Below are 26,980 nucleotides of genomic sequence, written 5' to 3'. Positions count from 1 at the left end.
AGGACAAGTCATGATATATCTTCGTGGCACGGCGTTGCGGACCCGATGGTGTAGGTGTGTGCAAAAGGGTATAGCCAATGTCGCGCCGGCAGAGAGAAACAGAAAAGAAAACAGGGGGAAAAATAGAGAAAGAAGCAAGAGAAGGTGGTCGTTGCGTAGTGGTTGATGATCTACGGCGACGCCCATCCTCCTGCGACTTTAACCCAATCCGCTAGACAACTGCCATGCTTGCCTTCCACGTCGACGATGTCGGTATCACAGCGACATCGGCAGCCAACGCCGTTCTCCTTGGGTGGATCTGGAGAGTCCCAGTATTCGTCCTCTTCTTGGCGGAGCTTCGGGTCCAGAGTGGTTTGTTCGAGATATGGATCTCGAACGCGTTGTCTGGCTGGAGCATTGGCGGGGCAGTGCTGGATGGTGGTGTGACGATATCCAAAATCTCTGAAGTAGTGAATGTCGGCTGGAGACAGAAGTGCGCCGGCAGCAAGAGAGTGGATAGGTGCATCTCCCCACTGATGAAACAAGGGTTTCGTTAGCATCTGTAGCAAGAAATTCATATATATATAGAATATGGGTAGACAAAGACGTACTCTTTCATTCCAAAAGCCACCACTCCTATCCATCATCGTGAAGAAGTCTTCGTAAGCCTTGCTACGGAAGAAATCCAACCGTGCGATCTCGAAGTTACTCCAGAAATGGCACATATTGTACGTCTCGCCTTCCATTGCTTCAGGATCAACGTCTTTGAGGCCGGCAGCACCGGGCTGCGTCTGTAGAATCTCGTCTGGGAGGGCATTGTTCTCTTCTGCCGGTTTTTCCTCCTCGACGGGGTCCTCGAGAAACATTTCCCATAGACCTTGGGAAGTGATGTTGTTCGTTCGTTTGTAGGCAGACGCATAGCGGAAGATATTCGGCACGGTCTCTTTAAGTTCCTTGACGGCAATTGTGAAGCCATACGTCTTGTTGTTCTTAGCCATCTCCAGGAAAGGGTCACTGAATGAAGGTCAGCTAATTGTCTAAACGAGAGGGATCCAGGGCAACGAACTAGGTGATATCGCAGAAGTACTTGATCTCTGGCTCCAGGCGCCAGTACCACTCATACTTCATTAGCAGCTCATGTTTATAGAAGAACCTAGACAGACGTTAATATCCAGGGAAGCATGGGTGTAAGACAAGACGACGACGAACCCAGAGTAGAATCGACACATGTGGTGATAGCTCTCCATTCCTCCGTACATGATAGCAGCGTCTCCCTGTTTGCGGATACCCTCTTTGGCTACCTCAGCATCGGTCCAGTCAGGGTATCCCCACATTGACGAGTCGATCTTGCCAAACTCCACGCTGGATTTGGTGTAATTGGTGACAGTATCCTTGAAGTTATCGTCGAAGTCTCCATCGTTCAGGAATACATACGGGTAGTTGTAGTATCGGTTGAAGTGGCGCTCGATCGACTTCATAGACTGGATTACACCCTCCAGCTCCTTGTTTCTGGCCAGGACGACGAAGGCGGCGTTTGCTCTAGGCTGACTGGTGTCAATTTCTCTGCAGCCTACTTCAAACACTTTGTCATATTTCTCGCTGATTTTTCTGATTTCCGGGAGTATAGCCGTCAGTATACAATTCGTACAAAAATCGGATGTAGCTTACGTGTTAAGGAGAACATACCGTATAGAAGGAGGAGTACCAGTGGGCATCAGCATCCCACCGGGAGAAGAAGGGTGAGTAACGAAGAGGAGGACAATAAGGATTATTACAATGCATGGAAATAGTAAAACAAGGCCCAGAGGGATCGAAATAGAAGAGTTCCTCCGTAGTCGTATGCGGCGTTTAAAAAAAGCGAATCTCGATATTATCGTCCCCTTTTCATTGGTAAGACTGCCATCTAGCGGCGAAGGGGAAAGCATGCCGGGCACACTCTTCGTGAGTCGCTTCATAATCCCCATGACGGCGAGGGTTTGTGTATATCAGCGCAGAATTGAGGCGGGTTTCTTTTTTTTTTTTTTTTTTTTTCCCTTTCCTTTGCTGTTGCTGTGTCTTTTGTTGCTGCTTGTTTGAAGAAAAGGAGCCGAATTCGACGCAGCAAAGCTCGAGGACGTCTCAGAGCTTGCAGTCTAAGGAGGAGAAAGACGCTGCAGACAGCGAGGGAGTTCAAAAACGAGCGACGGGGTCACAGTAATGTGTTGGTTGTTGGCTTGGAGTCGACAAGACTGGCCGCGGATGGCGAACGGTGACGAAGCACGATGGGGATGAGCGGACGGCAGACGGGGGGGGGGGGGGTACCGACTAACGCAGAGCCATCGAGAGCATGAGAAACCGCAGGCGAGACAGGAAGACAGTCGACGACGCTCTTCTTCTTCTTCTTCTTCGTCGTCCTCGCAGGCTTCGCTGGGCTGGTGGTTGGTTCTGCTTGTCTTTTCTGTCTTTTCCTCGTCTTCGAAAGCGAAAAGAAAGTTGAAAGAGAAGAAACACGCCAAGACTTCCTGACCAACCGGGAAAAAAAAAGGGAGAGAAAAGAAAAAATAAAATAAAGAGCAGTCAAGTGGAAGCAGAGATTTGAATATCGCCAGCAGGACAGCAAGCAGGCGAGGTGGATGGCTGTTACGGGCACTGATGGACTCGCAGGAAGCGCCGCTCTGCTGCTGCAAAGGAATCAGCCTTGCAGGCGCTGGCGATGGCGGGCGGAGGGCAGATATCAAAAACGCACACGGCGAAGCCCCTGAAGGATCCTGCGGGCGGTTGAGTTGACTGAAGACTGAGCCAGCGTATCAGAAGGCCCTGAGTGTCTCTTGGTAATAATATGATGTTAAGCCTCTTCTTCCTCGCTGCTTCTCTCGTATCCCGCCGTCTAGCTAGCGCTCTCGCTCTGCTCGTTGGAGGGCCGGGGGAGCGGACCTGAAACTGTTCGAGGCCACCGCCTGTGGACCTGGAGAAGAGACGCCCTTCTCCTGCTTCACAGGGGCCATAAATAACTACGTGAGATAGATGAATGGCAATAATGGCATTAAAAGGACCTCTGCAGTTCTCCCTGAATCCCGTCAAGTTGAGGACTCTCCTCTTCTAAAGACCGAGGGGTGGCGTCTTCTATAATCCTACTTGATATCGCCTTTTTTTTTTTTTTTTTCTATTTTCCTTGCCTAGGTAGTTTTTTTTTACGAGATGACATTGCACCTACAACTCCCAGCAGCGGAAGATCGATCGACTGCGATGGATGCGATCGCCGCGGAGGGACACACAGAGAGAGCTGGAGTCCGTCGGAGCCAGATACTGGACGCCTTTTCACCGGTCAACGAGAACGGGAGCTTCGAGTTCGACCGGGTGCTGAAGCGAGGCAAGGTGCTGCGGCGGTCGAAGAGCAAGCATGTACGCTTTACCACTCATTGAGATACGCCATCGTCGGCTGGCTGATCGATCGATTGAACTGGCTGGCTGGCGGACTGACTGACTGACTGACCGTTTGTGCGAGTAGGCGTTCAAGTCATCGTGGAAGCCTGGATACCTCGTTCTGCGGCCGAACCTGCTCTCGCTATACAAAGACAAGGAAGAGGCCCAGCTGCAGCTCGCCCTCTCCCTCTCCGACGTCTCGGCCGTTGCCCACGTCAAGTCAACGCCTAGGTCGAACAGGCCGAACCTTTTTGGCGTCTTCTCGCCCTCGAAGAACTACCGCTTCCAGGCTACGTCGACAGAGGAGGCGGATTCATGGGTTGAGCAGCTGCACCGTGAGTGCTCGGTCGACTATCCAGACTCGGTCGTAAACTACTACGAACAGATACACGGCCGGAAGCAGACCATCGCAGAGGCAGATGAGAGTGCGGCTGAGATGTCCGAGGTTGAAGGCAGAGGAGGCACGGCGGCTCTGGGACGGACTCCTTCTCTCTTGACGGCACCCGCACAACCTAGTCGAGTGAAGCGCCGAACTACCCAGGACTATTCAGGCAATGAAATCACCTCTTGCTCCGAATTCTCTGATGCTGCCGGCCAGTCTTTGCCTGCTTCGAGATCTCAACCAGCGCTCAACCGGAAATCCTGCTCTCATAGAGACAATCAACAGCCACCGCAACAGCAACAGCAACAGAGTCTACGCCGCCTGGCCAGTGGCCAAAGTGAAGCTGCTCCTAGCCAGCCAGATCCAGAGGGCGTCATATTCCAGGGCTATCTGCAATGTTTGAAAGGCCGGAAGGGCGTCCGCAAATGGAAAAAGCTATGGACGGTTCTCCGAGTCCAGAGCCTCTCCTTCTACAAGGACCAACACGAATACTCGGCTGTCAAGATCATACCAATGACCGAGGTCATCAATGCGGCAGAGGTTGACCCCCTCTCAAGGTCAAAAATATTCTGTTTTCAGCTCATCACCGAAGACGTCACCTACCGTTTCTGCGCCTACGACGAAGAGTCTGTCGACAAGTGGCTCGGGTCGGTCAAAAGCGTGCTGATGAGACTGCAAGACTCGTCCATTTACCCTTCAACAGGAGCTCTGAGCGGTTCCTTGAACACTCGTTGCTAAAACCAAAGCTCTCTTATTCTAATTTTTCTGCGGCCGCGCTCCTCAAACTAAATCCCCCCCCCCCCCCTTTATTTTGGAGCATATCCCTACTTATAATGTTAATACCCTTCTGCATCCCACATTCCAAGCGACCAGCAGGCCTAAAGTCAATGCATTAACCATGCATATCTGATTATTCTACACATCAAAGCCATCTGTATATTCTTTCTTTTCGCTCTTTCTTTTAAGCCTTTTCTCCCTTTTGCCTCCTCTTGGACTACTAATGAAATGTGAGGCTGCTGCAGATGCATTCCCTCCCTCAAACACCATCTTCTATCCCTTTCATTTGTCTCGCGTTTGATCGACTCAACCCGGACGACACTTTCTGGACATACTACCCTGTCGAGCTGGGGCCATTTCCTGGCTGTTATTGGCCATGTCTCTTTAAACAAATTAATTTATTTAATATCTACCTTGACGATGGAGATTTGTCCTGTCCCTATCATATACTACTACAAACGATCCCATCTCATCCTAAGGGCCAATCAATCAACATAGGTGCAATCCACCTTTCATCTGCCAATTAAACCGAGTCTTACTCCGTACAACGTCCAACTATTGCCACAACTTGGAAAACCTGCCCCTTGCTATCGATTTTTTCCTTCGCCTTTCTAGACTTTCCGTGCGTAGAATTAAGGTGTGGTCGATTACGAAGATACTTTCTTAGTAAGCTTAAGCTTTTCAGCCTCATCAGCCCTCGTGACCAAGGTCCCGTGACATCGTTATCCGCCGCGCTTTTTCGACAATAAAGAAAGCGGAAGAAGAAGAAGAGAAGACGCAAAGGGAAGCAAATACAGCCAGGCTTCACGGGTTTGACGTGAAGATATCCTTAACATACCTTTCGCTCTTTATAAATATCCTCTATTCATTGATTTCTCCTTCGCACGCCTATTCTTTAACCACCCACATTCTTTACTTCACACTGAATAAGCTGCGAGGGCAACAGGGTCTGCCTGCAGCCTTGTGACCGACGATGGGTTTTTTCGACCACCTTCAGAAGAAAGGGACAGGTGTGATACAGGCCCAAAAGGCTCAGATACGGAGAGTCGAATGCAAGCCGCCCATCGTCCGGTCTTCATCGGCCCCATCACACCCCGTGAAACCCCCCTCCCAGCGCGCGCACTCCGAATCATCCGCCAAACGTACCGTCACATCCCCACGGAAATCGACCTTATCCGACTCTACCGGAACTGTGAAGAAGAAGGTTGCTGTTGCTAGCAAGTCCGATCATCTGGCCGTTAACCCGCCCCGTTCAAGATCCGTGTCCCGCAAGCGATCGTCCCCCGCAGTCCAACAACTCCTTAGCAGTAGCGATGGCAGCGAGACCGACGAGTCTCTGGATATCCGGTTATCGAAAAGGACTAAGGTGAGCGCGAGCGCGGAGCCAGATTTAAAACGCCAGTTACGCTCCGAGATTGCGTTTTCTGAGACTGCTGAACACTCATTCCCGATGGTCCATGCCATGGACATAGCATCCATCGAGAAGAAGACGCCAGGATTCAGCAGTGCTTTTAAAGAGCCCAGCGGGTGCACAACAATAGCTCTTCAGTATCCCACATACTCACAGAGGGAAAGGTATCAGCTGGTCATACCGCGAGAAAACGATGGGTTCAAGCCGTTGGAAGATATTGTGCAGGTAGTCGAAACTGTATCACACAACTATATCCCTGAGGACCAGATATCTGCTTTCACCGACGACTCCACCGGCTATATCCGTCTTTTGCGGCGTGCCATCAAACAGGAATCGCCAAAGGACTTTTGGAACGCGGTGAAGGCGTATAATGAAACCATCAGACGGCTCCGGGACGAAGGCGTTATTGCCAAACATCTCGATGCGATGCATTCACTCTCGCTGCCGTGGGTTGAGAGAATTCTAACCCAGGTGTATAGCCGAACTGTCTCTCTGCGTGTGGAATCGCTCAAGAAGTACGAAAACGGAACTGATAACGTCTATGGAGAGCTCCTACCCCGCTTTATCTCAGATATATTCCAAAAGACGCATTTAAAATCTGACCAGGTATTCGTTGATCTGGGTTCCGGTGTGGGCAACGTTGTCCTCCAGGCCGCCCTGGAGGTTGGTTGTGAGAGCTGGGGTTGTGAGATGATGCAAAATGCCTGCGACTTGGCTCGTCTGCAGCAGGCTGAATTCAAAGCTAGATGCCGTTTATGGGGCCTGTCATCGGGCAAAGTGCATTTAGTCCAGGGTGACTTCTTGGACAACGAACGCATAGCTAAGGCTCTACGGCGGGCTGACGTCGTTCTTATCAATAATCAGGCTTTCACCCCGGAAACGAACAACAGGATAATCAATCTTTTGCTTGACCTGAAAGAAGGTTGCCAGATTGTATCACTCAAATCCTTTGTTCCGACAGGACACAAGATGCAAGCCCGAAACCTCAACTCACCTATCAACCTGCTTTCAGTTGAGAGACATAATTACTGGTCTGACTCTGTTAGCTGGACCAATGCTGGAGGCACCTATTTCATTGCGAAAAAGGATAGCTCCAGGCTAAGAGCCTTTTCAGACTCTCTTTATAACTGAGTGATCCTACACTCTTCTCTTTTCTTTCTTCTTTTTTTTTAAATGCAACGACCTAGACAGCTACTTCGTTTCTATCCCTTTCGAAACGTTGCTGACGATTATAGATGGAGATTGCCGCAATTATTAGACGTTTTGGTTCCTCTGCTTTTTTTGGTCACCTTCCAGAGCTCTCGCGAGCCATGCATACCCCGTTATTTTTTCCTTTCCCTATAGATTGGTCATTCTCTATAAATTTGTCGAAGTGTTGTTAAACTCACTTATTTCTCTGGACAACACTCGTTGGATTGGCGGTACTTTGGCGGTTTATACCCGGACGGCTGGAATGGTTGGGTTCGGGTTTGTGTTATCGTTTGAGCAAGCTTGACAGTGACAGGTGATCTGGCGCTTTTCGTATTTAGAGAACTTTGTGGTTATTAGACAAAGAAATTGAAAATTGATGTACATTTAGTATCCTATTTATTTAATTTATCTAAGACTGCATAATGAGGCTGTATCACCTATCGACAAGCTGTTCTATCCTTCTTCCTCGGGGCGTACAAATCTAAATTATGAAAACCTGGATGCTTTGTTCATTGCTTCAGCTTCCTGTCCCATTCTTGCCATCCATCTATCTACGAGCTGTTGATTCTCTTCTTCAAACCTCTTAGCCCGCTCTTCGGCCATGTTAAATTGTAGATTTAGGGTTACAAGCTCATCTTGGACATCCTATAACCTTATAAGTTATTTTTTTTCTATCAAAATAAAGGTATCGAGTCGGAACGAACGTCAAGTAGCTTAGCCTTCCCCCTTAATTCCTCGTCCCTATCCCTTAGACGGATCTGTAGCTGTGTTCTTTCTACGGCCAAATCCGCTACCCTCTGTGACTCTGTATTCAATTTTCTTAAAAGTGTATCTATCTTCCCCGTGGCTTTCTCAAGCTTATTTGAGAGTTCTTCTCGCGCCTTTTGTGCAGCAGCCAAGTCTTGATTCGCAGTAAGCAGGGGGTCTAGCCCTGGTATAACGGCAGGGCTATCATGCGGGCTCTGGTATTTTTTGTCTTGGGGGGTATCATTCTCTTTGGACCCTGAAAGGTTTTGGGCATATCGAACGGCTTCAGCTCGTTCCTTTTCCAGGCTGCCTGAGCGATCAGCTAAGCGGGTATCTATGCCGTCATTTAGTAAAAAAGCATAGACAAGGTTATGGCGAAATGCTATAGAAGGACATACAGGCCTCCAGAACGGAAACATATGCCTTTTCTTGCTGGTCCCTGATACGCAAGGCTGCAGAGTAGTCCTGCCTCCAGCTTGACATACTGACCGTGCAACCTGGCCGAGGCAAGCTTGTTGTACCTGAGGGTGAAGATCACTATGTGTAGGGACAGTGATGGAGAGAGAGCAGGGACTATTGGGTCAGAAGCTCAAGAAATTGTCAGGCAGTAATGAGGTGGACTAAGTGGGTACGGCGGACTATTTGTGCCATCGGGCCAAAATTCGGGTTTAAAACCAACGTACATATATAAAAACAAGCAGAGAGGTGGTATTCTAATTACGTAATTATAAAAAAAGAGATATTATTGGATAAGGTGGGAGACAACGGGGAACCGGAGCCCTTCCGATGCAGGCAGTTATTGGTACCTAAGCGGTCTCTATATTCCCTGCAGCGTTGCTTCTGAAGGAACACTCGAAGCGCTCAGCAGCCTATCCCTCTATGTGCGGCATGGCCATATCTTCCTCTGCTGCAGAGAGGCCTGTCACCCGTAGTGTGTCTATCTCGCAACCTGCATGTCATCGCGGTAACTTGCGGCTAAGAAGCGGCGGGTCTTGGCACTGCTACTACTGTAAAATGAGCCTCTAACTACTCCGTACTCCGTATGCAACTAACAGTTTGCAACCAGGCGGCCGTCAATATTAACTAGATACTGGGGGTGCCTGTTACTGTTTACGTCTTGATTCTCCCAAGGTAAGCCCATATGTCCTGTTGCAGTATCTAGTTTCTCCTGTTGTCTCAGAGTGTTCCAGTCAACAGCCGTAGCATGTTCCCCTTTACAAAGCAATCAAAGCTCAGGATAGCCATGTCTCCATCGCCGTGCATTCCTGTCTCTGCCTGCATCATTCCCATATCTTCCTCTTTTCATTCTTTTTATACACGGGCGGGTTGTGTCCATCATGTGACGCTACCAGGGGAAAATAAGGGTCACGGTCTTGGCGCCCGTGTTATGATGTTATGCAACTTCAACTTTCGCTGGAAGCTCCAAAACACCAAATATAACCAACGACCCTCTTCACCCCCTCATCGCCCGCAGAGAGCTCTGGTTATACAGATATAGCCAGAGTAGAGCTGTACAGTGTACACAGTGCCCTATACTCACCGACAGATTACCGCAAAACGACTCTTTCGCAGCTCGGCTCTGCGTGGTGTTCCCTGACGGCGCCCTCCCGCTCTCCGACCGACTTCCTGGCAACCTGAGCTTGCCTTTGCTGTCATACATACTACCCTGCAGCCATGGCGTCCCGCAAGAAGGTTCTATTGAAGGTGGGCTACTTGCAATAGATAAAAAAACGGCCTCTCTGTCTGATGGAAGATGGGTCACTGATGCTTTCCTTCTTCAAATACAGGTTATCATCCTTGGTGATAGCGGTGTGGGCAAGACGAGCTTGATGAACCAATATGTTAGTGGCTCTTTCATCCTATACTGAGTTATACTGCTCCTTGGGAGAATCGCCCTGCTAATATTTCTTCCTTGATGGCTAGGTCAACAAAAAATACAGTGCCAGCTACAAAGCCACCATCGGAGCTGACTACCTTACCAAGGAAGTCATGGTAGATGGACGACTGGTCACGATGCAGGTACATACTGGACCTTACACAAAGCATCACTTGGGCATACAATAAACTAAATGTTTCTTCCAGATATGGGATACTGCTGGGCAAGAGAGATTCCAGTCGCTGGGAGTTGCCTTCTACCGAGGCGCCGATTGCTGTGTCCTTGTATACGACGTCAATAACTCTAAGAGTTTCGAGACTTTGGATAGTTGGAGAGATGAGTTCCTCATTCAAGCCAACTTGAGAGATCCCGAAAGCTTTCCCTTTGTGAGCAGCATATCTTCACTTGTACTGCTTGAACCTGAGAAAAACTAATGCAAAGTATAGGTTGTGCTCGGGAACAAGATTGATGTCGAAGAGAGCAAAAGAATGATATCCTCGAAGAGAGCCTCTACATACTGTCAATCGAAGGGCAACATTCCCTACTTCGAAACCAGTGCCAAGGAGGCTATTAATGTAGAGCAAGCGTTTGAAGGTCGGTCTTTAACACCTCTTTAACGCCTTTAAAGCGATATACTAATATGTTTATGAACAACAGTGATTGCTAAGAGTGCCCTCATGCAAGAAGAGTCTGAGGAGTTCAACGGGGACTTCGATGATGTTATCAACGTCAACCACGACAGTGATCGAGACGCCTGTGCCTGTTAATGACAACCTTCGACTGATCCTTTTAGAACCCCCTCCTTCACTTAATTATCATGGGACTTTCTTTTCGGCGTTTACATCACACTCCGTTTAATATCGCAACCTTTTGCCCTCTCGTCTGGGATATAGGATATTGACCCTTGCATATTACTGTTTCCTTGCCGAATTTTCACTTTGCCGGAGTCATCATTCAGGGAGACGGCCCATTGCGCGTTCAATGAAGTTCAGCTGTACTGAATTCAGATGCCATCCCTATTTCTTGCACTCGGTTTTCCTTTAATACAGGAGTGTATATATATAGCCATTTGACCTATATTATCCCTTCTCCCAGCAGCTGTTACCTATTTGGACTTCTCCATCATTTTCCTTCGGTTATTTGCCTTCACACAGTGTCCTTTCTATACTTCGTTGCACCTTCACTCTGGCATAACTAAAATCGGTAGACCAGCGGCAAGGCCGGAGCGTTACACCAAAGCATACGGTAGCCAGCCACAGAAAGTAGGACGGGAACACTGGGGAAGAGCCTCTGTCCTTCGTTTACCCTTCATTTTACATGTATTACTCGGTCTGTATATGAGATATCCATGTCAGTCTGTCTTTAGTAAATATGGTGGCTGGTCACGATGTCTCTGACGGCGTTGATAGCGCCAACCAGCGATACGAGCACCAAGGGCCATCCGACAACCATCAACCACACCCAACATCGACCACTGCACTCTTGGGCGGAGATCAAGGTAGCCCGATGGCCCCAACCAGCATGGGCAGACGCGGTCGGCGGACCCTGGGCACTTTTCTCCTCCTGATAGTCGTGGTGCTCTGGACGACGTCGAACTTCCTTGCCAGCGTAGGTTCCCAACAGCTTCCTCACGGCTAAGCTAAACGCTGCATATTCCTGCCATCAATGATACAATAATAACGGTAGTTATGATTGCATGACTTGTAGTTATTTACTAATATCGATGCTGCATAATAATAACAGACTATATTCGCCGATAACACTTATTCCAAGCCATACCTGGTAACATATCTCAACAGCGGCTCCTTCGTCTTCATGCTGGTGCCCTTCGTTGGTGGGCGAATTCACAGGCTCTGGAAGACGGGAAAATTACGAGATATCAGATCATTTCAAGCACTAATTCGGGAGTTTGAGCGTCCTGCGTCGGGAGAAGAGACACAGCCAATTTTACGCTCCGATAAAGATGAAGGACTGCCACAAGAGACAAGAGATGCAGGTGTACAGGAGCAACATGCGACCACCGGAACCAAGCTGGGATTCAAAGAAACAGCTAAGTTGAGCTTGGAGTTTTGCATAATATGGGTAAGCAGGGCCTTCTCAATTATTTTCTGCTAATAGGTACTAACTCATGTGAAGTTTGCGGTAAGAATATCTATACACTGGTGTTCAAAAATATATCTCTTAGGAAGCATGTTAGTCTAACTACGAGCTCAAAGGCAAACTACTTTGCCATGGCATGTCTTCAGTACACAAGTGTTGCCAGTACCACTGTCTTGACTTCTACAAGTGGTAAGCTCTCCGTGGTGAAATAGAGAATATAGTTATTAACATTCTATTCTAGGTGTATGGACACTTATATTCGGAGCAATGATCAAGGTTGAGAAGTTCACACTCCGCAAATGTATCGGAGTTCTTACGTCCCTCATCGGCATATTTTTAATATCCAGAGTGGATATCTCTAGCTCATCTGGCTCGAAGAATGGTACTTTCCCCAATAAGCCGCCTGGGGAAGTTATTCTTGGTAACTTCATGGCCGCATTTAGTGCTGTGTTATACGGAGTTTATACCACTTTGATGAAGAGACGGGTTGAAGACGAGTCACGAGTTGACATGCGCCTCTTTTTTGGTCTGGTCGGAGTTTTCGCTTCTATAATCCTCTGGCCTGGGTTCGTAGTATTGCATTATACTGGGGTCGAGCCATTTGCCTTTCCGCCAACCAAACTTGTCTTCTTGATCGTTTTGGTAAGTATTATAGCGACTGGTGTTGAAGTGAGAGCTGGATTTTTATGCTGACTTCTGAGAGGTTAATGCAATCATATCTTTCGCGTCTGATATATGTTGGGCATTCTCGCTATTGCTCACGAGTCCGGTTATCGTGACAATTGGACTGAGTCTCAATATTCCGTTATCGTTGCTTGGTCAAATTATTATCCAACACAAATATGCAACTGGAATGTATTGGTTCGGTGCTACCCTTGTATTTGTTTCCTTCATAGTTGTGAACTATGAAACCCCAGCTTGACGGGTGGTCGTTGCATTTAACATCGACTTGGTTATTTCGGCTTACTTCATGTTTATGTGGTGATTAAAATGCCATTATTTCGGCAAGCATTACGCTGGTTGTTTAATAGCATAGCGATAGATATTTTTCGGGAATTCCTTTGTTGAAGGTTGAAGAATAGCAGGCACGTATTGGCGAATCTATTCTTCTCTCTATATAATTATATTTCATTTGCTCTTTTTCTTCGCCAATCTCTTTTCTGCTCTGATATCTTTTTTCATCCGAGCATCGACAATCTTGTAGCGTCCCTTGACTCCCCGAGGACGACCTGAAATGCCTTTATTCCCTCCTCTAGCTACTACAAGCTTGACGCTCTGCTTTGGCTTTTTCTTAGTGGCCTTGCTTATCATTTTCGCAATTGACTGGGCCTTATCTCTTTCACTGATGCCTTCATCCTCGGCTAACAGCGATGACTTCTTGCGTAGTTTTTCCAGCTTTTGAGCTTGTTTGAATTTCTTCCTGCTCTTGGCTTCACGGACTTTCTTGATCGGTCGGGCATTGATAGCGCGCATCTTCTCTCGGATAGCTGCCGCTGCTGCGGCAGTTATCGGCCTTTGTATTTTCGAATGTTGATTCTCGTCATCGAGGAACCACTGCGGGAGACCGTCAACATCGCGGAATGAATATCTATGGAAACCATCGTCAACAAAGTCTTCAGTGGTTTTCTCGCCCCTGGCCATTTGATGGGCTAAAGCCATGGCTTCGGCTGTTATTATGTCGACATCTGTCATGACCAAGTTAGTAATTGTCTATTGTAAACTTAGAAATAAGTGGTTGGAGAAACCTACCCAGTTGCCCATTTTTCTTCCGTGGGTCATCGTTTAAATTGGGGTCGTCGTCGTCTTCAAAGGTTTCTGACTTCTCTAGCTCGACCTCCTGGTAGCTGGAGTCACTGGATATAGACGGAGAGGGTGAAGCAGCTTTTCGTTTATTTTTAGTTGCCTCTTTATTAGTGACAGTAGATTGTTCTTTGGTCACACCATTTGTCTTTGCGGCGCTGGGGTCATCGCTTGCTTCTCCATCTTCAACGGCTCCAAGATCCTGGAATATATCTTGATCGAAAAACATAGCGGCCTTGTTGGAAAGACCGTTGACATGGTCCCCCACAGGTGCTGCAGGGAATGTTTGAGGAGATTGGTTGTCTGATTCCTCTCCTCTCTCGTCAGAGAAGCCTTCCCACTCCTCTGTTTCGTAATCCTTGCGAGACTTTTTGGCGCGTAATTTGGCATCTCGACTGTCGCGTGCTTCTTGGTACTGGGAGTAAAGTTCATCAAGCTGACGCTCTAATCGGTCACCGTCCTCATCTGAATCCTCTTCACTGGAATCTTCTTCCTCTTCGCTACTGCTTTCTACCGCAGCCGCCATACTACTAGCAGATACCGAGCGCGCAGCGGGAAGTTTCTCTGCTGTCTGTAATCTGAACATTGCTCCCTCTCCCAGGGGGCCAGCCTGCTCCATTCCTATTTCCTTGGGCGTCGTCATATTCATCTGCAATCTGACAATGTCCTTTCGTTTTCGCTCATTCTCTTTCCGCCGTTCTCGTTTGTTTTTGGAAGTCTCGCGCTCATGCATACGCCTAAGGTCTTCTTGGAGGGCAAGTTCTTCGTCCATGGGTTCTACTTCGGCAACCTCTTCGGTTTCCTCCTCATTCTTTGGCCCCTTTTTCACCGCTAGTCCAAATTTCTCGCGCACTTTGATCCTCCATCGCAAAAGTTGTCGGAAATCCTTTTTACCAAGAACTTTGAGATCCTCACAGCACATCCGTATTTCGTTGGTAGTCTCTGGTAATCGCTGCAGAGTTGCAAGTGCAAGATCCCCGCCCGGCGATTGAGTAAATGTGAGTTTGTTATACGAACCCAAAATTGATATAGGATCTGTGGTGTTTATGAACTCCGTCGCTGGTAATTCTTTGTGCTGGGTCCAGTCATTTTCTTCGTATCCATCTCTCTTTCTCTTCTTCTTTTCTGGATTGAAAACTTTGGCCTCATTGTTCGGGTTTGGATCTTGCAATTCTGCAAAGACATGCTTGGGGTCCAGGAACTTGGGGTCGATGTGCTTGGGTGCTTTAAATCCGAGGCAGACAACGAAAATTTCGGCCGACACATTTCGAGAAGACGGTGGTTTGGTCGCTTCCACTGTGGTGAAGAGTTGTTTGAAAACCCAAAGAAGAGGATTGTAATCTTTCGATCTGAAAACCTTCGTGACAAAAGTTCCTCCGGGTACTAGGAATTCAGTTGCTAGCTTCAATGACTGTAAAACTAATTCTGCCTGGGAGAAAGCATCTTGAACCCAGGCAGTACCGACATTTGGCGCACCATCGTGAAGTACTGTGTCTGCCTTCCAAGTCTTGAAATGTTGTCGAATTGTGGCCCTGCACTTATCCGTTGTGATGTCGCTTTGGAACGTGATAACTTTAGGGATCGGCTTGATAGGGGAGAGATCAACGCCAACTATAAGGCTCTGCGATGGCATGCATTCGGCTGCAACTTGACACCACGACTAAAACATTCAGAAGATGGCGTTAGGATGTCATCGGACTTTAAGTATACCAGTGGGATATTAAAGAAGGGTAGCATTGTCTTACGCCTGGGGCTGCGCAAAGATCCAAAAGGACTTTACTCTTCTCGAGGAAGCCATATTTCTTGTTCAGCTGGATCAATTTGAAGGCAGCTCGCGCGCGGTATCCCTTCTCCTTTGCCAATCGATACCACTTATCTAAACGACCTTTTCCGTGCTGGGTGACCAAACAGTCAGCAACCTCCCATTCACAGCACAAGAGAAGATAGCAGTGAATAACCTACCTTCTTCTGGATCGCCATGGTGCACTCTAATGGCCCGGCCCCGAGCACTCAACTTCTCCCCCCTGGATATATAAAAAATGACAGTGTCTGGCTGTCTGCACGTTATGTCCAGGTTCAGCACAGAAAAAAAAAAGCTCTGCAAAAGCAACTTTTCTGCCGAGCCTCACCGCCCTAATCAGTCCCTTATCAGATTCTCTATTATATAATCAATGACATCACGTTACTTGAGCTACTGACCACGACGAGGCGCATCGAAGCAACGAAAGAGAGACAACATATTATTGAACCTCTGCAAATACTACCTACACGCTTGGAGGGGCCTTGTATTGACCAGGAGAACATGATAGACGCTTCTCTGGACCGCCAAACTGCGTGGTGATGCTCTATCATCGGCCTCGATGGCTCCCGCAGCGCGTGCCGCACGAGCATCAAAGGGCCAGAAAGGCAGCAGTTCACATCCACCAAGTACGAGCAGTGCGACTACCAACGAAGACACCATCAAGGAACTACCAGGAGATGGAATGGTGAGGATGTTTTTTGTTATGCTATAGTTAGGTCTGCCTCTACTGACCCCCCTTTTCCCATAGAGCTGGTACCTTAGATCTTGGCCCACTCAGTCCAAAGCGGCGGCCGTTACCGAGGTCGCCCGTGAGAGCATATCGGCAGCTAGTTCAGCAGCCTCTCAACGCTCGCGATCATCCTCGTCTTTACGAAGCACAGCCATATCCTCCCGGCCTCCTTCCATCCAGTTTACGAAAGGGGTTGGAATATCCGCCCGGTCACTTCCAGCGGAAGTTGCCACCACAAAAGTGAATATCGCATCCACAGAGGCCCCATCTATGCCAACACCAAACATCTCGAATAATATCGCCAGGAACGTTCATAACGGCTTAAAGCCGTCTGAAGGTACGGATAAGGTGGAAGGCGAGCCAAAGGAGGACGAAACACCACAAGAAACCCAAGCCATTGAGCAAAAAAAGGGTTCACCAAATGCGCCATCAGAAACAACAGTTGATCTGCCACAGAAGGAAATAAATAACGAAAAACCTCGCTCGATAGGCTGGTTTGAGTGGCTCTCAATGGCAAAGAACACAAATGAACCTACTCCGCAGTCATCAGACCCTGCCATTGTGAAGGAGGACGGTTCGTCTACGCCAAAGGTTGGACTTGAAGACACATGCAGTACGATTAAAGAAGATATCAACCAACATGATACCTCTGGACTCAAAGAAGTCCGGGCTTCACAGTCAAGGTCGTGGCTTCAGCTATGGGGTGGATCTAATGCTACTCAAGCAAAACCACTTGAGCCGATATCGAATCCCCAAAGCGCTGAGAACACCACCACTACACCACAATCCAATCCTCAAGAAGAGAGTATTAGCCAATCACAACCAGAAGGTGTAAGTGATAAAAATCAACCTGCCGAAGATGCTACGCACAAACGTGGAGAATCGGCATCAGGATGGCTGTTTTGGCCGAGACAGCAAGCAGATATAGGTTCCTCCGCTAAGAAAGGAGAAAATGCATCTGAGAATGTACCACCTGACGAAAACACGAAGGAACAGATGAAGGGGGCTTCACTGGCTGCAGAGACACAAAATATCCCGTCTTCCAAGAACTCTCGTGTCAAACCATCTACCGCTATACCTCAAGCTGCAACTCCCCCAGAACCCTCTTCGCAAACCGTCCCCAAAGAGCCCCCACTTCAACCAGCAAATGTCCCTGTAGCTCCATCAACAAAGAAAGGGGAGCGAACACCACCAAATCAGGTTCTCCCATCCTTCCACACGAGCTTCCCCCTCGAGAGCAAACCTAGTTTCATCGAGCAGCTCAGCCGCCTGCTCTATAAGAAGGGCTCGGAACCAAGACATGTCTTACGGAGCCAAACCACTCCACAGATAAAAAAGGCCATCGCGATCGGTATACATGGGTACTTCCCTACACCTTTGATACGGACAGTTATTGGCCAGCCGACAGGAACTTCTGTTAAGTTTGCATCTATGGCCGCTAATGCAATTCAAGAATGGGCCGATGAAAATAACTCACCCTGTCACATAGAAAAGATTGCGCTCGAGGGCGAAGGGCGCATTTCTGAACGGGTCGACTTGCTTTGGAAGCTGCTTCTCAACTGGATTGAGCATATTCGGGAAGCTGACTTTGTCCTAGTCTCTTGCCACAGCCAAGGTGTCCCGGTTGCAACGATGCTGGTCTCGAAGCTAATAGCCTTTGGCTGTGTGAGCTGCGCTCGGATCGGCATATGCGCAATGGCAGGTATCAACCTAGGACCATTCGCTGACTATAGGTCCCGTTGGATCAGCGGGTCAGCCGGAGAGTTGTTTGATTTTACAGACGCTGAAAGCAAAGTCTCGAAGGATTACCGGGCCGCTTTGAAGGCTGCTCTGGATTTTGGCGTAAAGGTTACTTATGTTGGAAGTATAGACGATCAACTTGTATCTTTGGAGGTGAGTAATCATACACCAGGTGACTATTCAAGTATACTTTGGTCTCGACATGCGCTTACCGCTAGTTCCTAGTCTTCTACATTTACAACCGTTTCACATCCTCATATCTATCGTGCTGTGTTTGTCGATGGACGGGTGCATGCTCCCAGCTTGTGAGTTAAATATCATGATGAAACCTCCTCCCATGACATGTTAAACCAAAGTATCATACTTACGCGTATCTTTCTAGCCTTTCGCATCTGGTTGGCTTCACTATGAAGTTGCGGAACCTAGGAGTCTCTGACCACGGCCTGATTCGAGAACTCAGTTCGCCTCTCGCTGGGAGTTTATACACGGGAGAAGGTCACTCCCGTCTATATGAAGACAAGGACGTCTATAAGTACTTCACCCCCTCTTTTTTTGCCTCCACAGAACCCAAAACCATATATGTGCAATTTACTAATGGGCTGACCGCTTCTAGACTAGCAATAAGGTTTACCTTAGAAACGACTGTGATCAGCAACGCAGCCATCCAATTTCATAAGATGATTGCGCCCACGGCATCAACTTCAACTGCCAACCCATACATACTTCCGTTTGCGATGCGCGGAGTCCTGGAAGAAGAGTATGTTCGACATGAATTGTCAGATGAAACCATGGAACTGTTAAAACAGTTTGAAGACTGGAAGCCATCCACAAAAACATTGAAAGACGTTAAATTCCGGTTAGAGGGGATAAGGTCTAAACTTTGATACCATTTGTCTTTCCTCGCGATATATATATTATTGACTATTGACTATAACCTAATGCGTTTAAGCGGCTTGTATTTATTTGGTTTATAGAAGGTTAGCGATTATCTCACTCATATTAGCGAGGAGTTTTAATCGCATGAAAATTTCTAATAAAGAACATATATCTTCCTATCAAATTTGATATACCACGCAAGCCAGTGTATAGATTGTCGCCCACTTTAAAAAGCACCTGGAAATTTATAGTGGGCTTGGGTATGGGGAAACAGGTGTAAGGAGAAAAATGGCCAGAGTATTCAGGCAACATTGATTCTGTATCGTTAGGCCGGAACGCATCTGACAGATAGATTCATTACAGGTAGGAAGATGTATGAAGCTAGCAATATATCATAATGAAGAGAGTTCCTGAAAGCAGTAAAAGAGAGCCGAGTAGTTAAGTACGGCTAATCTTGCGGGAATGCCGTGAGAAATGCTCCCTCAATTTCATCTATGTAGTCCTGTTAGTTTCCTAGTACACCTAACTTGACGTGGGATGGCCATGCTTACCTCTCATCCCCCCTAGTGCTTCAAAAGCCATAGAATAATTCCGTACAGCACCAATAACGCACTCTAGGCCATGTTGTAGCTCGTCACCAAGCTGGTCTGTGTCGCTTAGTGGGCTTTCGACCATCCCCGGATTAATTGCACGAGACTTATAGTAAAGCATAAGCATAGCGTAACTGCTCTGCATCGCGCAACAGGCAAACGAAGGCATTGTCCGGGGAACAACGGGCGTGAATCCCAGGGACGAGTACTCTTTATCGTATGTTGGCTTGGGATACGGTAGACTGTCGAACATCTGAGCAATGGATAGTGCAGCCTCCAGACATATGCTCGTCGATGTATAATTCGAGAAAGGAAACGAATCCTCGGGTATCCATCGAGATCCGGAAGTATCGGATATTGGGGAGCTGGAAGAGATGGGGCTTTCTAACTGAGTATTTGCAGGAGGCGCAGCTGGGAGTTGGCTGAAGTTACTGGAACAGCAGGCTATCGGCTGTATAGTATCCTGATATTCCAGTACGCTTGGAGAGCTCTCTGTGGTCGGACTGCCTATGCTGGCACAAGTCAAGTCACAGTGCTTTTTGATGAATATTGGTATGTCGAGAAAGGCGCGGAATCGATGCGTCTTTATTCGCGCACTATTGCCAAATATTGTAAGAAAGGTATAAAGTCATTATAGAGTTTGATGAAAAGGATGTTCCCTGTTCTCACCTGCACAGCTTTATTCTTGAAATATATTGAATACTTTGAGCCGTGATACTTTCTATATCTTGAGGGGAAGCAACCGAGGATTCCTGGAGTGGTGCATCTATTTGTGCTAGTACAGATGAAGTCCAAGCCGTAAGCTTTCCCATCCGTTCAAAGATGACAGCCAGGTTCGCTTTTGCCCTCAATGCTTGATTAAAGTCGATGATATACTGGGTGGCGGCGACCAGCGCCTGCTGTGCTTGAATTAAAATAGACCATGCCTAGGGAGAGAATAGAAGTTAACGAAATTGGTCAGCACAAAAATGGAAATGAGATAGTGGAAAAAGATAGTGGGTAGACATACTCTAGAATCGGATGTAAATCGCGGATATGGTGTTGTAAATCGGGGGTCATGTGTCAATATCGTTATCGGCTATGTATATACATTAGCCCCTTCTACATTGTTTAATTGATGAAAGGGGTAACTATACTTACCACAGTACCCACAATGGATCCTTGACAAACGCAGTAGAACTATGAAGCCAGTTAGAAAGTTGTATTATTTTATGGAATCTTATGCATGAAATGGAATCTTCTCGTACAGTCATCCACCATGCTCTTCTTCTGGCTTCGGCGAACGGGCTGTCGTCGTGCGTGATGGCATGTAACGAAAGGTTCATTGCCATGATGTACGCCTGGCCCGCTCTATGCCGCATTTTGATCAGGTTCCCCCTTTGAGTATATTCGTATATACTTAAAATCAAAAGGGCAAGGATGCCTTCGAGGTCGGTTGGGGTGAGTGGGTGGACCATCAGCCTGGTAGGTACGGTTGAATTATGGGTCAGAGCTTCTGATGGACTGGTGACAGATTCTTGAAGGTCTGATTCTGCTTCGATACTTGTAACAGCTTCTCGGGCAAAAGCATGAGCATAGGCTCTTCGAAGGAGTACTGATTCGGGTGCAAATGAGTTCGGATCCCGGGGGTGAGGGATCAACGCTAGTATGGCCGAGATAGCCAGAGTGACAGGAGATTTGGGCTTGTATGGAAGGACAGGGTCTGAGGTAGGGGTAGCTGGAGCTTTGATTGGTGTGTTCAATGGCCGGTCAACAGTTATTGGTGCGTGTGGTGGGGGGAAGATGGGAAAGTAGTAGTGGATATAAATATAGTAAGCATTTAGTCTGTGTTATCATTGTTAGTGTTGCGTAACGGCACAGATAACTAATGACTATAGTCAAGGTAAAAAAGGTATAAAATATACTAGGATAACTACTCACATGTCTTGTTCATTCCCATATAGCCTCACCCTTGGCGGCTCAGCGGGAGGCACAGCTGGTGGGTGAGCGGGCGTCGAATGAACCGGAACTTGCTGCTGAGCATTTGGAGGCACAAAGAGGCCTTCAAACATCGATTGTACATCGACCGGGAAATCGAGATGCCTTAACCCGGCACCCGGGACGGCGAGGTCGTCTACCTGGGCGAATATCTCTACTAGCCAGGGTCAGCCAGAAGAGAATACTGAGAGAATGATATTGACTATAACGATGGTATAAAAACGCTTGCATGTAGGACAAACCTTCGTCTATTCGGGGAACTGGATGCACAGCAGACCAGACTCTGCTTTGCATCATCGTATCGCCCAGGGACGAAGGAGGATCAGCCCTCTTCTTCCGAGGACCTCCTCGCTTGCTCGGCAGATAGGAGCATTCTTTTCCCTTGAGGGCGCACTAGAGATGACAACATTGAACGTAATTGGTATGATGCCTTTCAACAAAAAAAAAAAAAAAAAAAAAAAAAGTAAAGATGGAGGACTTTCTCTTTCTCTCTCTTGTTCCTCTTTCCCTCTGCGCATACGCTGATGGTATGATACTGCAGAGGAAGGAGTAGATTAAGAGTAAAAGAGGACAATCCGGAGCTGATTGATGCTATGTTTTTGCACGTACGCAGGAGCATGGATTCTTTCCATCGCATCTGATTCTTGATGCCCGACTAGAAGGGTCTCCCTGGTTAGATATAGCCCGTCTTGATATATTCAAACAGCAGATATATAAAGATTGAAAAATAAAATAAAAATAAAATAAAACATAAAACATAAAAATAAAGCAGAGCTATAGTTAGACAGGAGCAAAGGAGCAAACAACGGGGAAAGGGACGGTCAAGGTGGATAACAGCCGATATAGATATATATAATCCAGATATATAAACTAGGTGAACGGGAGGAACGAGAGAAGGAAAAAAAAAATAATCATAATAATAATAATAATAACGGGAAGAAGAAACTAACATGAAGGAGAAGAAAAAACATACCATGAGAGACAGGCGACCTTGACCGGCGGCTTTGCGAACTTCTTCCGAGCTACTTTGGTAATAGACGGGTTATCAATGGCGGACGGGCGCCTATCATCTTCCATGGCGCCGGCTGACAGCATCTGTCCGGGCGGGAGTGATGTACGGAGTATATGGCTGTCGTAGAGGCAGATGGCAGAGGCCGAACAGCGGGAGAGAGGAAGAAAGAAGACAAAAAAGGAGGGCCCTTCTTCCAAAACCACCCCCCCTTGCCTGGGCCTTCGAGATAAAAAGAGGCGCTAAAAGTTTGTCCGGATATATGCTCAAGGGAACAAGGCGAGAGAGAGAGAAGAACTAGAGGATGGTGACGGGGAGAAAGGGAAGGGAAAAAATGTGATGTATGGAACGAGGCTGGAGGCTAAGTTGGATGGCCTGGCCGGTCAGGTTAGCTGGTTGGCAGACGAGCTGTGACTAGCCAGCAAGCAGCAGCAGAGAGAGCAAGCAAGATATCCACCATGGAGCAGGCGCAAAGTCAAGGCAGTTTGGCTAAGTACGGAGTTGCAGCGTCGTTGGGAGGTCAGGGGGAGAGAGTCCAGCTCCCTCTCTGTCTGTCTGTCTGTCTGTCTGTGGCTGTCTGTCTGGTTGTCTGGTTGTCTGATTGTCTGATTGTCTCTCGGGGAAGTTAGATGAGCGGCAGTGACTTGCAAGACAAGGAAGAGAGCAGCAGGAAGAGCAGCCAGCAAGGCGACGTCCTCGTTGGCTGACTTAAGGGATTGGCCGGTCGAACGGGTCGGAACTGGTGAGACGAGACGGAAGACAAGGAGAGAGACTTGAGACTGGCACTGGGCGCGGGGAGATGTCTAAGATGCTTCTTCTCCGTCCCGTCATAATAATATGTATATATGTATAATCTGTGTGTATATATATATATATATATACACCATCAACAGAGAGCCGGAGTCCCGTCGATGCTGTTCGTATGGCTGGCCGATGGTTTGCGGTTGACCGTTCGATGCATATGAACTAACTAGCTACCCAGACAGCTGTTCTTGTCTTTCCCGTACGAGAGAAACGAGCTGATCCGGAGAACGGCGAGCGGCTTCAGGGGGGACTCCCTCCTCTCGTCTGCACCTTTTTATATATAACAGTGGTAGCTGATGGATGTAACTAATGGATGTCCTATCAGATATCCCTCCGCTCCTTGCAAATAAAACAGGCAAAAAAGTAACAAGAAGCTGGTGGAAGAACATGCGAGAGAGAGATAGAGAGATAGACTGACGGACAGGCGGACGGACAGGACCCTTGACTAGCTTGACTGGCTGACCTGCTTTCCTTTCTTTTCTTTTCTCTCTCTTCTACTTACATATAAGGAGAACAGCCTTCTTGTTCCTTTTTCCGCCTTGGGCTGTTGGTTTGATATGTACTTGTTATGCATGCTTTCTTTCTCCTGTGCTACCAGGAGATGTACATGCAACTACTAACTACATATATATAAGCTACGACTGCCGGCTGCTCGATCTCTCGAGAGATCGTGCACACAGGAGGAAGAAGAAAACATATCCGACTAGTTAGCCCATACATCGATACGAAAAATGATGAGAAGAGAGAGAAAAGAAAATCTGGGATGAAGCTGCAGCTGAGCGAAAGAGAGCCCAAATAAGCTTCACGAACCTGCGACATATTACAAACTGCAAGGATGGGGATGTCTTCGCTAACATTAATTTTCTTTTCTTTCTCTTGGTTATATTAGTTATGGGGCAAGATGCTGGATGGGCCATGCCATGCCTGGGGACGGGGATGGAGCCTGGGACCGTGACCGGGGGGAGCAAGTGATAATGATGATGATGATGGAGCAAGCCACTGGGATCTCCCGTAGGTAGCCTGGGCGGATGGCGGAGAAGAAGCTGTTTTTCCGACTGTTCTCCTCGTTCGATGGGCGCCAGCTTGGGTGCATGGATGAAAAATAAGGCAAAGTCTTCTGGTGGGAGAGTTACCAGGAGAGGCCCAATAATAGAATAGAATCTGTTGTGCTGCCTTCCCCACAAGGCAAACGCATCGACGTTGACGTTTGATGTTCCTTCCGGGTATTTTAAGTGGTGTGTGGCTGGTTAACTAGTGATCGTGAGTTCTGGCCTTGGAGGGAGTGAAGTACTCCGAAGAAAAGTTCGATCGATTCCCTGCTTGCTGTCCAGGCTGTCTTTGCTTTGGTGATTATTCTCTGCAAAGAGCACCCCAAGGCTTCATCTAACCGCTGTTCATGCTATTTCTCAGTGGAAGAATATGAAAATACGGAGGTAGTGTCTCTGGTCAGTGGCCTCTAGCTGCCCCTGAAGATACCACTCTCACGCTGTCCCAGACGCTCTGTGATACCTTGACGGGCAGCTTATGCCCTTTCAGACACTGGTCGATCAACCACATCCCTACGACAAATTCCTCCCGAGACAGCAGCCCATATGCATGGTGGCTAACAATATTCCAGATTTGTTCCAGCATCTGCGTCGGTAGCCTGCTCCGAGTCCAGATGTCCCGGACCACCATGCTCGATACAGTCTCCTCCAGGATAACAGATCTATCCTTGATATTGACCTGTTCATGCACGCCTACAAACAGGCCTTTGTTCGCTGCCCACACCCCCTCGTAGCGCTTCCTCTCCGCTGCAGTCACCCTGTCACGCCAACGCTTGCGATCGCCTTCTCGATGCTTATGCGGGTGCGTTCGGATGATTTTCCGGCCATGTTCCTTGCTTCGATGTATCTCGCCGGCTGCAAAGTCCGGCTCAGGCAGGGCGGGGGCTCGCATTGTCCGTTTCATGGTCGTCGTCTTGTTGGGGCTGGGTGTCCTTCTGCTTTTGCCATTATTGTCTCCCCTGTCTGGCCGGTCGCTGCGGTTGCCACTGTGGCTAACTTGCAGAAACGAGCGAGATCTTGATCGTCGACTAGGCGGTAGCGGAGGAGGGTTGCTACTGTTGCTGCTATGGCCTTTGGACGGTGACGGAGTGCGACGGGATGCCAGCGTTGAAGCTGCGATTGCATCGGCCAACGCACTCTCGGAAACCCCAGAGTGCTGGGATCGTAGTGGGCTTGCGCGAGCATGGGGGAGCGTATTTGGTCGCGGATTCTGGTAAGGCAAGGAAGGGAGCGGTTTACGTGGAGTCAGAGGCCTATCAATGGTTGAAGACGCAGTCGTTATCGATTGCCGTGGTGCTGGAGGCGGTGGTTTCTCCTTGCCCTGAGGAGCTGTAGAGGATCTTGGGGGTAGAGCTGGAGGTGGAGTGATGGTTCTATCACGCCGCGGTAGAGGAGGAGGTCGTGGATGAGACCCTTGGTCAGGTTCTGAATCCATCTTTCTTGACAATGGATTATCTCTGGTCATTACTGACCTGTTCGGAAGCGGAGGAGGGGTATTGACTCCATATTTCTGCTGCGTTGGCATGTTTTGTGCAGCTGAGAGCTGTCCTGCATCGGTCACATCCGAATCTGGAGGTACATTGCCTTTGTCCCTCCTCGAGCTCATAACGATAGTACCTATATCGACTTCTTCACGGATAGCTGGCGAATTTGGGACACGCTGGGCCTCATGTGTAATAAACTCTTGATATTCCCTGGCTCGCGGCGAGCTTATCGTAGCAGCAGAGGCGGCCCGGGACGGGGACCCTGATCTTGCTTTGGAGCCCGCAGCAGATCTATCCACAGCAAGTTTAGCTGCAATGCGCTGCGTGTTGTATTCTGGCCCTATTTTTGGCTGCGTCACTATGGTAGCATTTATGCTGGCTTTTCTATAGGCCGTTGGGTCGTTGTTCTGGGCCGAGGTTACAGTCTCCATAGACTCGGCAAGTTGTGGAACTCGAGTTTCTCCTGTGGTAGAACCTCCTCCTCCTCCTCCTCCTCCGCCACCACCACTACTAGTTGGATGAGCAAAGAGCTGAATCCTGTCCTTCACAGCTGTCCCAGTGCCTGTTGTAACCAGATGTTCATCATCACCCTCGTCAGCACCAGCACCGGTCCGATTGTGGATTGCAGCGGCGTCCGCAATCAGAGCTGCTTTTCGAGCTCCATCATGGATAGCTCGCCCCGCTGGCTGCCTGGGCTCTGGTATCCTTCTCTCTGGGCTCCCGCTGTTGCGTGGCTGTTTTTGGCGTGTTTGTGATGCGAACGCCAGAGTTGCTCCTTGAAGGGCAGCGGAAGTGTTCGTTGTCTTTTTCCTGTAGTCCCCATTATCGGAATTTGAATTTGAACCATGCCTGGCCGCAGGACTTGAAGCCATTGGAATTCGGTGCCTCTGGCTAATCGAATGGACAGAAAGAGAAGAAAGTCGGAATTTGAGACCAAATTTGGCGAAGAAACACTAGTATGGAAGCAAAACGAGAGAAAAAGCAAAGATGAGCTGTCAGGTCGGGTTTACTCTGGACTTCCCAAGTGTCTGTTCTCAAAATATGATATGACAGCTCTATTCGCGGAGGCGATCAGACGGCGCTTGCTGCCTCACACGTCCTTTGCAAATAATGGTCACCAAGCATTCTTGTAACTAGCTTGTCGAAGTAGTTAGTTTGTTAAGTGGGGAGAGATCAATCTCTTGGCCAACCTGCCATCCATGGTCCCGCAGTCAGAACCCAAACATCGCCGAACATAACTTCAAGCATGAACATTTTG

The 26,980-nt window shown here is 48.2% G+C and overlaps 9 protein-coding genes across 9 annotated transcripts; 5 read left to right on the top strand and 4 right to left on the bottom strand.

Moving 5' to 3' along the window:
* Positions 1-170: 170 nt before the first annotated feature.
* On the bottom strand, positions 171-1,904 carry TRV_03183 (uncharacterized protein; the record flags this gene model as incomplete). Its single annotated transcript, XM_003022676.1, has 3 exons — positions 171-993; positions 1,189-1,587; positions 1,666-1,904. The coding sequence occupies 3 exons, from the start codon at positions 1,902-1,904 to the stop codon at positions 171-173; spliced, it is 1,461 nt and encodes a 486-aa protein (XP_003022722.1).
* Positions 1,905-3,156: 1,252 nt separating this feature from the next.
* On the top strand, positions 3,157-4,501 carry TRV_03182 (uncharacterized protein; the record flags this gene model as incomplete). The annotated part of the gene is made up of 2 exons (XM_003022675.1): positions 3,157-3,360; positions 3,467-4,501. The coding sequence occupies 2 exons, from the start codon at positions 3,157-3,159 to the stop codon at positions 4,499-4,501; spliced, it is 1,239 nt and encodes a 412-aa protein (XP_003022721.1).
* A 1,012-nt stretch (positions 4,502-5,513) lies between these two features.
* On the top strand, positions 5,514-7,082 carry TRV_03181 (uncharacterized protein; the record flags this gene model as incomplete). Its single annotated transcript, XM_003022674.1, has 1 exon — positions 5,514-7,082. One exon carries the CDS (start codon positions 5,514-5,516, stop codon positions 7,080-7,082), a length of 1,569 nt encoding a protein of 522 aa, XP_003022720.1.
* A 546-nt stretch (positions 7,083-7,628) lies between these two features.
* TRV_03180 (autophagy protein Apg16, putative) lies at positions 7,629-8,372 on the bottom strand (the record flags this gene model as incomplete). Its single annotated transcript, XM_003022673.1, has 3 exons — positions 7,629-7,787; positions 7,847-8,211; positions 8,288-8,372. The coding sequence occupies 3 exons, from the start codon at positions 8,370-8,372 to the stop codon at positions 7,629-7,631; spliced, it is 609 nt and encodes a 202-aa protein (XP_003022719.1).
* A 907-nt stretch (positions 8,373-9,279) lies between these two features.
* TRV_03179 (uncharacterized protein) lies at positions 9,280-10,532 on the top strand (the record flags this gene model as incomplete). The annotated part of the gene is made up of 6 exons (XM_003022672.1): positions 9,280-9,372; positions 9,407-9,730; positions 9,813-9,908; positions 9,972-10,151; positions 10,212-10,359; positions 10,423-10,532. The coding sequence occupies 6 exons, from the start codon at positions 9,280-9,282 to the stop codon at positions 10,530-10,532; spliced, it is 951 nt and encodes a 316-aa protein (XP_003022718.1).
* A 604-nt stretch (positions 10,533-11,136) lies between these two features.
* Positions 11,137-12,558, top strand: TRV_03178 (uncharacterized protein; the record flags this gene model as incomplete). Its single annotated transcript, XM_003022671.1, has 4 exons — positions 11,137-11,373; positions 11,509-11,847; positions 11,982-12,054; positions 12,107-12,558. The coding sequence occupies 4 exons, from the start codon at positions 11,137-11,139 to the stop codon at positions 12,556-12,558; spliced, it is 1,101 nt and encodes a 366-aa protein (XP_003022717.1).
* Positions 12,559-12,993: 435 nt separating this feature from the next.
* Positions 12,994-15,645, bottom strand: TRV_03177 (uncharacterized protein; the record flags this gene model as incomplete). The annotated part of the gene is made up of 4 exons (XM_003022670.1): positions 12,994-13,550; positions 13,615-15,276; positions 15,446-15,560; positions 15,628-15,645. 4 exons carry the CDS (start codon positions 15,643-15,645, stop codon positions 12,994-12,996), a joined length of 2,352 nt encoding a protein of 783 aa, XP_003022716.1.
* Positions 15,646-16,025: 380 nt separating this feature from the next.
* On the top strand, positions 16,026-18,820 carry TRV_03176 (uncharacterized protein; the record flags this gene model as incomplete). Its single annotated transcript, XM_003022669.1, has 4 exons — positions 16,026-16,151; positions 16,245-18,089; positions 18,162-18,241; positions 18,319-18,820. The coding sequence occupies 4 exons, from the start codon at positions 16,026-16,028 to the stop codon at positions 18,818-18,820; spliced, it is 2,553 nt and encodes an 850-aa protein (XP_003022715.1).
* A 5,818-nt stretch (positions 18,821-24,638) lies between these two features.
* On the bottom strand, positions 24,639-26,594 carry TRV_03175 (uncharacterized protein; the record flags this gene model as incomplete). The annotated part of the gene is made up of 1 exon (XM_003022668.1): positions 24,639-26,594. The coding sequence occupies one exon, from the start codon at positions 26,592-26,594 to the stop codon at positions 24,639-24,641; it is 1,956 nt and encodes a 651-aa protein (XP_003022714.1).
* Between the last annotated feature and the right edge of the window lie 386 nt (positions 26,595-26,980).

This window comes from Trichophyton verrucosum (genome assembly GCF_000151505.1).
Source record: "Trichophyton verrucosum HKI 0517 chromosome Unknown contig00271_1.f1.exp, whole genome shotgun sequence".
NCBI classification, from domain to species: Eukaryota; Fungi; Ascomycota; class Eurotiomycetes; order Onygenales; family Arthrodermataceae; genus Trichophyton; species Trichophyton verrucosum.
The sequence above is the reverse complement of the archived record's forward strand: the minus strand, read 5'-3'. Positions and strand labels throughout refer to the sequence as shown.